The 15,991-nt window shown below is 32.9% G+C and overlaps 1 protein-coding gene across 1 annotated transcript; it reads right to left on the bottom strand.

Moving 5' to 3' along the window:
* Nucleotides 1–2,042: 2,042 nt before the first annotated feature.
* On the bottom strand, nucleotides 2,043–3,718 carry LOC131655377 (purine permease 3-like). The gene is made up of 2 exons (XM_058925260.1): nucleotides 2,899–3,718; nucleotides 2,043–2,721 (listed from the first exon to the last, which is right to left on the bottom strand). The coding sequence occupies exons 1-2, from the start codon at nucleotides 3,652–3,654 to the stop codon at nucleotides 2,365–2,367; spliced, it is 1,113 nt and encodes a 370-aa protein (XP_058781243.1). The 5' UTR covers nucleotides 3,655–3,718; the 3' UTR covers nucleotides 2,043–2,364.
* Nucleotides 3,719–15,991: the final 12,273 nt, after the last annotated feature.

Here is a 15,991-nt window from a genome sequence, read left to right on the forward strand (position 1 = left end):
TTTAAATTAAAATAAATTATAAGGGTTAAAGATGGATTTTAATTAATATAATAAGGATAAGAAAGGAAGAAAAAAATAATAAGCTATAAGACATAAGTTAAAACGTTATTTGAAATAGCGCCTAGAAAATAAGTTATAAGCTAGTAAAATAAACTATAAGCTCGTGATGAAAAGACCGTTGTCAAACGGGTCTAAATTACCATATGAGCTTATAAGACATAAGGTATAAGCTCGAAAATATGTCTTACCAAACAGAGCCTAATTATCTTTAAAGATTAAATGTGTTTTACTTTTTAAAATTTAAAACAATAAAAGTTGTTTGATAATTTAATTTTATAAAATTATTTTTTATTTAAGAGTTCTAAAAAAAATTAAAATAGATTTTAGAAGTTTTAGTTTTGGTTTTTTGTTTTAAAATTAGGAAGAAGAAAAATAACAAAAAAAATAAAATATTCTTTATTAATGACAATTTTATAATATTGTACAACTTTAAAATAATATTGGCCCCGTCTTATAATTACCTCGTTGGTTAAATTCTTTTGCAAATAGTTTAAATAGCCCTAATGAGCTTATTGTCATTGATAAGTAATTGAATCCCAAAATAAAATTGAGACGCACTAGGTTGGCAAGCCCCGATTCATAGCGCGATGAAAGTTGGAGTTTATACTGACTTTACTCAAGGGTCAGAGGACCCTAGTGGGTCGTGACCTGCTGCCAGAAGATCCCGATGGATCGTAACGTGACAAAAGATAATGGTCAAAGGTATATTAACATAACCATTTTAGTTTGTATTTTATTATTTTAAATATATGAGTTAAATTTTATAAGATTGTTTTACTTTGTTATTTGTAATGTAAATTAATGGTCGAAAAAATAACTATTTTTATTACAAAAAATAATTTCATTACATAAATGATGGTGGACATGATGAAATTGAATCTAACTAAAACCTATTTAGGGTAAATTTTAATTTTCCATCTCTATGATCAAAGTGGGAAAAAGAATTGGTTGAAAACTAAAATTTAAGTATGAAAGAGATGAAAACTGTCGTCGATCTACCTCATTGTCTATTGTCTTTTTATGAAAATTTAATGAAAATTACTACTCCTTCCATTTTTTATTATAAGTCGTTTTGGAAAAAAATTGAATTTTAATATAAGTCGTTTTACAATTCTAATAAATAATTGATAATATTTTTCATATTAAATTCTTAAATATTTATTATTTTCTCTCATTTCAATCATCTAAATTTATCTTACACATGTTATTAATGAAGAATAATTTTATAAAAACCTTTATAATTTCTCATTTTCATAGTTATTATTATTTTTAATATATATAAAATGTCTAAAACGACTTATAATAAAAAACTGAGGTTGTTGTTTTTATTTTTCAAGTTACCTGTAGGCTGTAGCATGTTAGTGTCATTCTTTATTTTGTTAGTTTAGACATATCTTACACATAATGTAATGTAGCATTAGGGTCTGTTTGGTAAAAATAGCGGTTGACTGATAAGCTAGCTGATAGTTTATAGCTTATGACTGATGGCTGATGACTGATGACTTATAGCTTATAGCGGATGATTGAGACTGATAGCTTATAAGCTAATTGAAGTGTTTGGTAAAATTAGCGGTTCAATTAACTTATAAATGTAAAATGACATAAAAGATATTTAATATATATTTATTTTATTTTAAATTAAAATAAATTATAAGAGTTAAAAATGGATTTTAATTAAAATAATAAGGATAAAAAAGGAAGAAAAAATGATAAACTATAAGACATAAGCTAAAACGCTATTTGAAATAGCGTCTGGAAAATAAGCTATAAGCTAGTAAAATAAGCTATAAGCTCGTGATGAAAAGACCGTTACCAAACGGGTCTAAATTATTATATGAGCTTATAAGACATAAGACATAAGCTATAAGCTCGGAAACATGGCTTACCAAACAGAGCCTTAATATATTCATTCAAGTTTTTTTATAAAAATAATTATTAAATATTTTTTAATAAATTATTAATAAATAGCATATAATGGTATATACAATTAAACAGAGAATTTACATTAAGACATTACATATTTACATTACATGTACATTATGTTAAACTATTAATAGAGCCGTGACCCCAGGTAGATCCCAATCTCTTGGAAGGAGTATTATTGTAAACTAGTAACAGTATTTAACAGTCTCTCATAGCACTCTTTAGTAGTAGTATTTTCCTAAAAATAGTTATAAATTACCCAAATTTTAGTTCACACTTGCACGCCCCAACCCTTTATCCTCTAATCAGACATTTAATTAAAGCATTTCGCTTAATTAATAATTCACACACAAAACACACATTTCAATAACTCTACAACAATCACGGAGCAGGTAGTACTTCAAGAGGATGACCCATCTCTGTCTCCATAGCACGTTTCTTCTTCTTCTCCTTCTCTTTTTTAATCTCACCATAGAAATAAGACACAAACCCCCAAAGAGAAAGCACAAGAGAAACCCCTTTCTCAGCTTGAAATCTCTCTTTATAGAAAATTACCGCCAACACTTCAGTTACCGGCAAAAAAACAGCAATTAAAATACCCGATAACAAAGATGAACCACAAAATATAACTCCAATTGCTCCCAAGAAAAACGCTTGCCATAACATTGCACTCATCACCAACACCACATAGTATGTTCTTTCCCCTAATCCGAAATTCCTTGCCTCCCTCGGAATCACCTTCATAATAATAAAAAAAACAATTAAAATTAACTAGATAACCAAAACAAAAAACATTTAATATAAATCATCTCCTCAAGAGACTCAGAGTCGTTGAGAAATATGTTATCTGTCAACGACTCTGAGTCTGACTTTTTGTATTGGAATAGAAGATATAAATCTAACTGGACACCTTACCTTAAAGTCGTTATTTGCTATCATGCCGACGATGCAGAAGAGAGTAGCAAACAAACACATAACAAACTGAATTTCCATAACAAGAGAATAAGTAAGGTTTTGTTTGGTTTTTTTATAAATCAATTCGACTGAAGGCAAAACAAATCCATATAATGCAGAAGCACCAAGAGTAGTGAGAAAACCAATAACATATTGCTTCGTAGAAACACCGGCGGGTCGATCTCCAGAAGTATGCATAGCCAAAACGCCAGCTCCAACCGTAAGCAAAACGACGGCGTTTATAGAGAAAGCAGTGAATTTCTGTTTCACAAGCAGAAAGGCGAAAACCGCCGTGAAACCAAGCTGAGAAGCGATTATCAAAGCAGAAGTGGAAATCGGAAGACGAGCAACGCCGTACGCGTAGAGATAGTCGTCGAGGCCGGTGAGGATTCCGATGAAAGCTACGGCGAAGAATAGAGGAGGTTTCATGGAGATTATTTTTAGCTTTGCGGCGGGTTCGGCGGTGGTTGATGGTGGTTGACTTAGGTGGAGACGGCGGCGGTTGATGTATGAGATTGTGAGGGGGAGGATCATTATAGGGAAACCGGCGGTTTCGAGGAAACAGGAGAGCCAGACGCGGTGGCCGCCATGGATGAAGTAGAGACGCATTATGAGGGGACCACCGGAGTTTCCTAAGGCTAATAATAAACAGTTGATTATGAGAAGAATTCTCTTCATTTTTGTGTCTGTTGTTTCTTGTTTCTTTTCTTCTGCCATGTCTCAGTTTTGTTGTTTGTTCTTGTGTGATGGTTTAACAAGGAAACTTAATGGTTAAATGAATCACTAGGAGACAATATATACACTTTTATGGAGTACTCCATTTTACTATAACAGATATTGCAATACAATAAATTGTTTTTTAAATATAAGTATTTTTTTATCTTAATCATCAATCATTCAACAATCAATCAAGTATATTATTAAGGAAACACAGCAACACACTGCCTAATTTACCCTTTCATGTTCAATTTAATTACGTTAATAAGTATTTTATTGATGTAACAATTATGTGTTTTTAACTTTCATCTATGCAATGAGACTACTTGACACTTCAATTTAGTTTCTTCATTTCAAATATGCATTTATCTCTTAGATTTTTTTTCACTTTACTACTCCTTCTTCATCACTCTAGACCTCTTAGGTACAGTAGCCCCACAAAATTTTTTCACTTTAATTAAATTCATTAAATTACACTTATTCAATTACCATAAAGTCATATTATAACTCTTTAATTAAAATCTCCACATATTTATACTCCTTAATTTTTAGACATTTTCTCCTTTGACTTTCTATTAGTTGTTTTACTTCAACCTATAAAATTTTGACTTTTAAAACTAAAATTATAGATTTTGTCTTTTATTTCTTTAAGGGTCTTGCTAACCAGTGCCTACAGGGCAATGGTTAAGCATTCTAAAAAAAATTTACAAAAAATTTAATATTTCAATTTTCAAAGCATTAAATACGTAGATTACCGAAATAAATTTATTATTTTTTTAAAGTTTTAATCATTGTCCTGCGGACACTGGTTAGCAATTCCCTTTCTTTAATTATTTTATTTTAATGGATATAAATTTACTTTTTTATTTCTGCTACAAAAGTAAGTTTGGAAAAAAAAATTGGTTGTAAGTTTTATTAAAAGAAATTATTCATTAGAAATTTTGTAAAAAACTATAATGCACAACCGTATGAAAGATGAATTGTGAAATGATTATTGTGTTACTAGTTATATATATATATATATATATATATATATATATATATATATATATATATATATATATATATATGTGTGTGTGTGTGTGTGGGAAAAGCTAACATGTGCCCTAAGGGCATAAGTTAATGTGATATTTATAGAATTTTTTTTTGAAACGCGTGCATTCAATGTATCAAAACTTTAAATATGACTTTATTGCATTTAAGTATATTTAACTTTTTCTAATTATAGTATCCTTAACATGTGCCCTTAGGACAGGTTAGCATGATCATATATATATATATATATATATATATATATATATATATATATATATATATATATATATATATATATATATATATATATATATATATATATATATATATAAACTAATATATTTGATAGTATTTTTGGCGATGAAAAAAAGTCATAAAACATTGTTAGAATATGAAAACTAGTATATTTGATGGTGTTATCGAAAATGAAAAAAAAAATTATATTATTTTTTTTGTATTTTAAAAAATTATAAAAAATTCTTTAATCAAGTATATAGAATTTTTTTTTTGTCCCTTTTGAAGAAATTTTTTAGATCCGCCACTGCTTAGGTATCTTATTTTATAACCTTTTATCTTTTATACATTTTGAAATTTTATCTTTTATATACTTTTTATAATTACTAATCTATTTTTGTTTTTTTGTGAATTTATAATAATACAAATAATATAACATAAAAACACATAAAAGAGTAGAAAAAAACAAAAAAAAAAAAATACCGATGAATACAAACAAATATCTTACTTTTTCAAATCTATCAACAATATAAATAAAGAAACAAAAAAACACATTAAGAACACATGTGAATCCAAACAAATGAAACAACTAAGTTTAAAAAAACTCATCATTTAAATATAATAAATCTAACTCATTTTTTATTTATTTTAAGTCCCTTATTGTGTTCACTACATTTGTAAAAGGAAAGACATATTTCCTTTTTATTTTTTTTAAATATTATAATATACAATTAGACAAAATAATTGTATAGTTTTTTTTTTAAATTATCAATAAAATATTCTATTTTTTATACATATTAAAATTATTTTTTGTCTGACATGTCACATTTATGCATATTAATTAATATTACTAAAAAAATTAAATAATTTATTTTTAAATTTTAATAATATTAAAAACTTATTTTATCAAATTGGATAATATTCAATAGTTGCACAATCAACTAACTTTTTATCTTACTGATCACTTTGAACAAAATATCTATTTTATTTTAATTAAAATTTGATTTATTTAAGAAATAAATTTTTTATTTTTAAATACCAAATTTTTTATTTTTTTCTTTTTCCATTTCACGGGCTTTTTTTTATTTGTGTGTTTATTTAATACAATTGAATTTATATTATATATTTTATAATTAAATAACTCACTTTAAATTTATATTTATTTTTAAATAAAATCTATATCCTATTAAATAAATTTATGCGTGCAAACACACTCTATTTTACTAGGTTGTCATGTTAGAAGAATAGTTTTCTTTACATAATATATAAATATTCTTGCAAGATTTTAGTATTGTTATGTGTAGACCTCTCTTTTGAAAATGTTATTTTAAAACATTATTCTTGACTTTATTATTATTTTTTACTTATGTTTTTAAGTTCTTACAAGTTTGTTAGGATTGAAATGGACACAAAGCTACAAAGTAGTTCACTTAAAAACAAGTATCAAAATAATTTTTTTTGTTGTGCGTATTTGATTTTGATGAGTTATGTGAAACTTAAGAGTTTTATGAAACTATTTTTTTTTTTTTTACGTAATACATATCAATTGAATTATCTTATTTAGTTAATTTATGTAACTATTAATTTATAGGAAACCTAATATCATATATATATATATCAATTGAATTATCTTATTTAGTTAATTTATGTAGTACACGCTGCGTGATTGAGATCATAATTTTATTTAACAAAGACATAGATTACAAGTTGATCGTATCTGATCAGACGGATCTTCAAGGCTTGCACGGAACTGGATCTTTGAGAAGTGGAGGGGAGTATACCAGCAAGGTACTCCGATGCTAAAGTGAGAAGACGAGCAATCAGAGTGTAAGTACAAGCTAAAGGTTAGAAGAGAATGAATACCTGACCCTCTAGTGAAAGAAGGTATTTATAGCCCCCAGCGTTGGACCATGATCTCGCTACTGGACTGGATTTCCAGGCCCAATTAGGAGACTGCCAGTTTTCTAGGCAGAAATATCGGAGGTGCGTGAGTGCTCTCCGTCCTGGTCAACCACTCCGAAGTTCAAGGGAGACGCGGTCTTTTAGGGACCACGTGGACTCCGTATTATTCGGGGGGTTGGATGTGAAGGAACCCTATGAAGAGAAGGGTCCTCGGTGGAGAAGGTGCTCGCGGGGAGCACACTTGATATGCTAGGGTCTAGGAGAGGAGGTAAGTCCTCGTCAGGTGGGGTGCTCACGGGGAGCACTTATGCCGGACACCAGATAGCTTGCTTTAGTGTCGTTGAGTCCTCGAGGAGACGGGCACTGTTTGCTCTTTGTGGGCTCAGGGGTGGTTTGGGCCTCCAAAATTATTTGGGCCGAAAGTAAATTGGGCCGAATCTTAACTCAGTTCAGAATAGGAGTCCCAATTTGGAGTTTCCGAATAGGTTGAGAGATATTTATGGAGTTGATGAGGGTGACAATTGTAACACCCCTCTAATACCCCGCGGTAATTAACAAAATTAAATCAGAGTAAACATGCAAAGGGTGTCACAATTCAAAAATAAAAGAAAACACACGTTCGGCATATGTCATGCATTCACTGAAACATCTCAATTATAACTCATTAGATAAAAATCATGTTTACACAGCGGAATCAAATCATCAAGTCAACATTACATCGTTAATGTATCAGACTTCAAATAAAATAAACAATAGAGTTATACTCGAAACTCAAAACATCGCATTCCCAGTGTTACATCTATCAGAGCATGACACCGACACAACAACTAAACCGACTTATGAGCTAATCCTCACCAAGTCGAAAGCAGCTATCCTCAATCTGAAAATATCAACAGTAAGGGTGAGTCTCATCACAGTTAACAAATGTTATTGCATCTTAAATAACAACACATCATAGTTTATCATTCACCCAATTACATCATATTCAGATTATCAGGAACATCCATTGTTTACACAAACATCATCAGAACACATCTTTCATACAGACAATCATACTCAACACTAATTCAACAAAACACGCAAGCATCACATCATCAATATTTATAACACTGGAATACTTCCAATCATGTTATAAAAGTATGCATATGTATGAACTGACACTATGCATGTGGTACCAACATCGTCAAATGGGAATAACCCATGACCGATCCAACATCATCCAGATACGGCCCTGCCAGCACAGATTCCTCACAATGGGAATCATGCCCTTCACTGATCCAACACACCCTTATGGATACAGTATCATCAATGCACATGAATGAATGCAACATATACAACATACTTATACCATCGTCAAGTCTAATGAGTAACATCATCAAATACTCATTTCATCATCATCATTAACATCATCATCATCATCAAAGTATGTTTATATACATTAGCATCATTCAATACAATCAATCATCATCATCATCATCATCATTTAAAGAACATACATGTGTCCATATCAATCATCATCATCAATAAGAAGAACACACATGTATCCACATCATTCCAAAACAAATCAATCAACATCATACAATTCTCTACAAATCATCACATCATAATGTTTTCAAAACAACATCCTATATTGTCACATTTCATCATATATGTCAACAATACATCATCCAATCAAACAATCGTCACATGATTAATATTTCAACATAGCATGTATTTACACATCTCATCACATATATGTACAATACATCATTCATCAAGAAATAAAATCATATTAATAAATAATTGGATTCACACCTCATTTCATCATTTAAACACGTAGGCTATCTCATAAGATTCATCGTGCACGAAACGGCACTAAAAACGGACCTACGGTTCAAAAGTTACACATCATTTAACTTTTCCAAGAAACAACTAACGCTACAGCACGCGGCGCAACCAAAGTTCGCGGAGCGACCTGAACCACAAAAACACGTTCGCGGCGCCAACCTATGCACGCGGCGCGGAACGAGAAAAAGTTACGCCTTCGCGGCGCCAACACGGGGACGCGGCGCGAACTGGCGATTTCGCAGACTTTCGGGTCTGCGTCAGATCCTGCGATCTGACTCAATCTGAGTCCAAAACTGTCTCTAAACGTCATATATAGGCAGTTAATCACCAATTGCATCATTATTCATCATCACACATCAAAACAACACATAATCAACCAATAATCCATGCAATTTTCATCAATTCATAACCTCCCTAAACCTAACATATGATCCAATTGACTCAACAACATCCCTAATCAATATTATTATCTAAGAACACGATAATAGATGATAACCAGAGAGTCCCCCCTTACCTTAGCCAAGAGTTCTTGATCTTTGGTCCTCTTCCTCTTTGGTTCCTCTTTACGTTCCTCAGCTCTTCTCTTCCACTTCTCATTTTTCACCTAAAGACTCTTTTCCTCCTTTCCCAATTTTCCTTATTTTATGAAACATAACATTTTAATTAGTAAAGGCTTTACTAACATAGTACCCCCTCTTTACTAACACCACACTTGGCCCAATAGCCTATCTCATATTTCTTTCCAAATAATTCCTCAAAATACTGAATAATTCCAAATAATAATTTAATTTCCAATTAAATTAAATTTAGAAAATATGGGGTGTTACAACTCTCCCCCACTAAAAGAGTTTTCGTCCTCGAAAACATACCTCAAGTAACCAGCTCGTATAAGAGTCCTTCACCTGACTCTCCAGCTCTCAATTAACAGTACCATCAGTCAATCCTCAAAATCCATCTAACATAACCAACGGGAAACATGTTTCATACATTCCAATCCCAGTTCTTACGTCACATTTAACCATCCAAGGTGTACCACTCGTAATATCTCCAAAAGGTTAACAACAATAGAACTTTGAGGTACAACATATACCATACGCTCAACAACTGAGTAATACAATTACACAATCTATAGTATGATCACACTTGATCCACAATGCAGTAATGCATTCCATCTACCAACATACCAACCTTAGACACACTCTTCTATCTGAGCGATAAAACAATCCTTACACCTTTCACCAGCTGCTTCCTTCAAGAAACTCAACAATAATATTCATATATCATCGGATTTCAACTTTCTGACTCCTCTTAGGTCACACCCGCAATTAGCCAACACGTTACATTCCGCTTTTCCGCATTACTCTGATTACTCATCACAATCATATATACCAAATAGATTTCTGAGTTTTACCCGATTCCGACTCTCTCTTTACTAATTCGTTCAAGAATCATTCTTCATCATTCATGGTACCAATTTACCACTTAGCAATACTTACTCGTACTCAAAAACAAATTCTTGAATTACTACATCTATTAAAACATTCTAACCATCAGAACGAGTATACACAAGCAATTATAATCACACTCATCAGCTTCAATACACAATTTCTTACAAAACAACTCAAATTGAGTTTCAATCTTTTCTAAGAATTAAATCAATTTCTCTCTTCATAGAGTATAATTCCTCATTATATCTGGAATCTACAATGTCACCTCAATAACAGCGCAAAATTACTACAACATCATATAACATCAACTCTTCGTTTTAATTTCGCTGAATACATACTTGTTAACTACGTACAACCGTAGTAACATATTCATCATCTCGGTAATTATTCAAAAGAGTTACAATCCTTCGACACGACATCCTCACATCCACTGGATTCTAAATCCAACATATAGATCGATACATATTCTCTATGTAGGCTTCCGACATATTAATTCCTTACTTCCCGCGAGTAGTACTCATAACACTACTCCACATCACACTTTCGCTGCGCGACTCTGATTACCCGTCTTAAGTCATCATCCACCATGTTGCACTCTTTCATATTCACTTCTTCATAAGTTCACACAACATAGTGAGTGATTATTCTCACAGCTTAGTATTCATCACATCTTAAACCATTAAGGTAACAAAACAAGCTTATTTCTTCTATATGATTCCATCTACTACCAACAAGAGATTTAGGGTGATCAAGTCCTAAATTTGTCAATAGATAGTTGGCAATCATATTTAAGCATAAACCGTTGTTACTACATAATAGTGTCCATCTTCTGAGTTTGCACCCAAACTTATTAACATCGTCATAGTTCAATAATTCACTACGGTGTCCTTCTTCTAGAATATTCTTTCGAAGCTCAAAACATCAGGAACACAAATCCAATCACTCAACCTCATTATACTATTCTCGTCGGTTCTGAATTCACCGCCTTTACCTTGGTAATTCAAAGTCAAACTGTCGATCAACTCAACCTCATCTTTCTGACCTTCTCTAATCTCGTCAAGAATACTACTAATCATCTTCTAGCATACCCAATCTAACACTATTAGGAGTGCCTTCACATACCAACTCAAGTCTCAAAATTGTCCAATTAAATCCAACTCATTCATCATTAGCACCGACATATTTAAAGACTTCCTACGCAACACAGTAACACAACATTCATAACTTGTGGTTTTAATCCAAATTCTATTACATCCTTCACGTCCAAATATCATCCCACTCGGAATCTCAACACCGTCTTCCTCACGTCAACAAATGTTAGAAATTCCCTACAAATTCTTCTTTTATACTTATCGTTACTTTGCCATCACAAATACGATTCCAAGGGTTCTAAAGTTTATTCCATCTTTACTACTAATTCACTTCTCACTAAAATCCATCGGTACTCGATTCATCTTGATCACCGAACATCTCGTCAATTAATTCATCGACAACATATTCTACTCAATTCTGTTTCAAACAATCGCGGTAGTAGGCATTCTTATTCAACAAGTTTCACGTTTCCTTAACCAACTTCACAATATCTCCTTATAGGATCAATCTACTGTATTTATAACTCTCCCATAAGGTATAACATAATCTCTCCTCTTCGTAGGTTCAAACGGTACATTAATCCGACACTCGGAACTCAAGATATGAATTTTCCAGTCATTGCCCGAAACATGCAACACCGATATCATGTAGCGACACTCTATACGATATATCCAAAACTCTTCAAATGCTATATTCAATTCTTAAAATTACTCCTCAACAAACCTTCTAATTATTCCTTCGATCCATTCAACACTGACACTGACATCCCGTGCAGTACCAATAAACAAGTCTAGTTATAAGAACAAGAGTAACCGTAACTTCACCTCTTTCCAACGTCATCCTGTCACAATTAATTATGTTACAGATGCTGCAACCATTTTTATAACAAAGTTCATCCCGTTAGCTTTCCGACGCTTCAAACGGAACTCAAATCGGATGTCCAGAACTCTAGTTATGAATTTTCGAAGTTCTGCAGCTATTCAGCAATTTTCCTGCGTTTTGCTTACGAAAATTACACTCCAAAACTCATTCTCTTCAACTCGATCACATTCCAAACAGCCCCTTATCATATCTCTTCACTTCCAAACATTCTTATAACTTGAGCAACACCTCCCATCGCCGAAGCGCAATTTCTGGAACATTACGACAACAATCCTCTTTGCAAACTTGCAGCTGAATCTCTTCCGAGACGTAAAGCTACTCAACTGACATCTTCGCAGTACACCAGTAGAGCTGACACATCGCAAATTTCCAATTCCTCTCCTTTCAATAATTGCCAATTACCTCTAATCATCTTCCTTCAAGATGTTCCAACTCAATTCCCAGTGAAGTCTTAATCCTAAGTCACCTTCAATTCGGGAAACAACAAACTCCAACAACGCTCGCACTGTTGCCAACAACAGCCTACTGAATCAATCTTCTTACAACTGAAACATAACCGAGAAGCGAAGCTTCTCCCCCACTTGTTTCAATCCAATACCTGCAACAAACAACCAAGTACCGACAGTGATTCACTCACATATCGCGTACCAAGGAGTAAAATGCCGACAATATACAACTGTCGCGCAACTCAACTGACTCAACAATTGGCCAGACGGACCGACCTGCTCTGATACCACTATTGTAACACCCCTCTAATACCCCGAGGTAATTAACAAAATTAAATCAGAGTAAACATGCAAAGGGTGTCACAATTCAAAAATAAAAGAAAACACACGTTCGGCATATGTCATGCATTCACTGAAACATCTCAATTATAACTCATTAGATAAAAATCATGTTTACACAGCGGAATCAAATCATCAAGTCAACATTACATCGTTAATGTATCAGACTTCAAATAAAATAAACAATAGAGTTATACTCGAAACTCAAAACATCGCATTCCCAGTGTTACATCTATCAGAGCATGACACCGACACAACAACTAAACCGACTTATGAGCTAATCCTCACCAAGTCGAAAGCAGCTATCCTCAATCTGAAAATATCAACAGTAAGGGTGAGTCTCATCACAGTTAACAAATGTTATTGCATCTTAAATAACAACACATCATAGTTTATCATTCACCCAATTACATCATATTCAGATTATCAGGAACATCCATTGTTTACACAAACATCATCAGAACACATCTTTCATACAGACAATCATACTCAACACTAATTCAACAAAACACGCAAGCATCACATCATCAATATTTATAACACTGGAATACTTCCAATCATGTTATAAAAGTATGCATATGTATGAACTGACACTATGCATGTGGTACCAACATCGTCAAATGGGAATAACCCATGACCGATCCAACATCATCCAGATACGGCCCTGCCAGCACAGATTCCTCACAATGGGAATCATGCCCTTCACTGATCCAACACACCCTTATGGATACAGTATCATCAATGCACATGAATGAATGCAACATATACAACATACTTATACCATCGTCAAGTCTAATGAGTAACATCATCAAATACTCATTTCATCATCATCATTAACATCATCATCATCATCAAAGTATGTTTATATACATTAGCATCATTCAATACAATCAATCATCATCATCATCATCATCATTTAAAGAACATACATGTGTCCATATCAATCATCATCATCAATAAGAAGAACACACATGTATCCACATCATTCCAAAACAAATCAATCAACATCATACAATTCTCTACAAATCATCACATCATAATGTTTTCAAAACAACATCCTATATTGTCACATTTCATCATATATGTCAACAATACATCATCCAATCAAACAATCGTCACATGATTAATATTTCAACATAGCATGTATTTACACATCTCATCACATATATGTACAATACATCATTCATCAAGAAATAAAATCATATTAATAAATAATTGGATTCACACCTCATTTCATCATTTAAACACGTAGGCTATCTCATAAGATTCATCGTGCACGAAACGGCACTAAAAACGGACCTACGGTTCAAAAGTTACACATCATTTAACTTTTCCAAGAAACAACTAACGCTACAGCACGCGGCGCAACCAAAGTTCGCGGAGCGACCTGAACCACAAAAACACGTTCGCGGCGCCAACCTATGCACGCGGCGCGGAACGAGAAAAAGTTACGCCTTCGCGGCGCCAACACGGGGACGCGGCGCGAACTGGCGATTTCGCAGACTTTCGGGTCTGCGTCAGATCCTGCGATCTGACTCAATCTGAGTCCAAAACTGTCTCTAAACGTCATATATAGGCAGTTAATCACCAATTGCATCATTATTCATCATCACACATCAAAACAACACATAATCAACCAATAATCCATGCAATTTTCATCAATTCATAACCTCCCTAAACCTAACATATGATCCAATTGACTCAACAACATCCCTAATCAATATTATTATCTAAGAACACGATAATAGATGATAACCAGAGAGTCCCCCCTTACCTTAGCCAAGAGTTCTTGATCTTTGGTCCTCTTCCTCTTTGGTTCCTCTTTACGTTCCTCAGCTCTTCTCTTCCACTTCTCGTTTTTCACCTAAAGACTCTTTTCCTCCTTTCCCAATTTTCCTTATTTTATGAAACATAACATTTTAATTAGTAAAGGCTTTACTAACATAGTACCCCCTCTTTACTAACACCACACTTGGCCCAATAGCCTATCTCATATTTCTTTCCAAATAATTCCTCAAAATACTGAATAATTCCAAATAATAATTTAATTTCCAATTAAATTAAATTTAGAAAATATGGGGTGTTACAACTCTCCCCCACTAAAAGAGTTTTCGTCCTCGAAAACATACCTCAAGTAACCAGCTCGTATAAGAGTCCTTCACCTGACTCTCCAGCTCTCAATTAACAGTACCATCAGTCAATCCTCAAAATCCATCTAACATAACCAACGGGAAACATGTTTCATACATTCCAATCCCAGTTCTTACGTCACATTTAACCATCCAAGGTGTACCACTCGTAATATCTCCAAAAGGTTAACAACAATAGAACTTTGAGGTACAACATATACCATACGCTCAACAACTGAGTAATACAATTACACAATCTATAGTATGATCACACTTGATCCACAATGCAGTAATGCATTCCATCTACCAACATACCAACCTTAGACACACTCTTCTATCTGAGCGATAAAACAATCCTTACACCTTTCACCAGCTGCTTCCTTCAAGAAACTCAACAATAATATTCATATATCATCGGATTTCAACTTTCTGACTCCTCTTAGGTCACACCCGCAATTAGCCAACACGTTACATTCCGCTTTTCCGCATTACTCTGATTACTCATCACAATCATATATACCAAATAGATTTCTGAGTTTTACCCGATTCCGACTCTCTCTTTACTAATTCGTTCAAGAATCATTCTTCATCATTCATGGTACCAATTTACCACTTAGCAATACTTACTCGTACTCAAAAACAAATTCTTGAATTACTACATCTATTAAAACATTCTAACCATCAGAACGAGTATACACAAGCAATTATAATCACACTCATCAGCTTCAATACACAATTTCTTACAAAACAACTCAAATTGAGTTTCAATCTTTTCTAAGAATTAAATCAATTTCTCTCTTCATAGAGTATAATTCCTCATTATATCTGGAATCTACAATGTCACCTCAATAACAGCGCAAAATTACTACAACATCATATAACATCAACTCTTCGTTTTAATTTCGCTGAATACATACTTGTTAACTACGTACAACCGTAGTAACATATTCATCATCTCGGTAATTATTCAAAAGAGTTACAATCCTTCGACACGACATCCTCA

The sequence above is a fragment of the Vicia villosa genome, linkage group LG3 (assembly GCF_029867415.1).
Source record: "Vicia villosa cultivar HV-30 ecotype Madison, WI linkage group LG3, Vvil1.0, whole genome shotgun sequence".
Lineage (NCBI taxonomy): Eukaryota > Viridiplantae > Streptophyta > Magnoliopsida > Fabales > Fabaceae > Vicia > Vicia villosa.

Excerpts from the sequence above, each read along its gene's own strand:
- LOC131655377 (XM_058925260.1), bottom strand. The coding sequence starts at position 3,654 with ATGGCAGAAGAAAAGAAACAAGAAACAACAGACACAAAAATGAAGAGA. Across the intron at positions 2,722-2,898 it reads TAGCAAATAACGACTTTAAG|GTGATTCCGAGGGAGGCAAG; the intron begins GTAAGGTGTCCA and ends ATTATTATGAAG.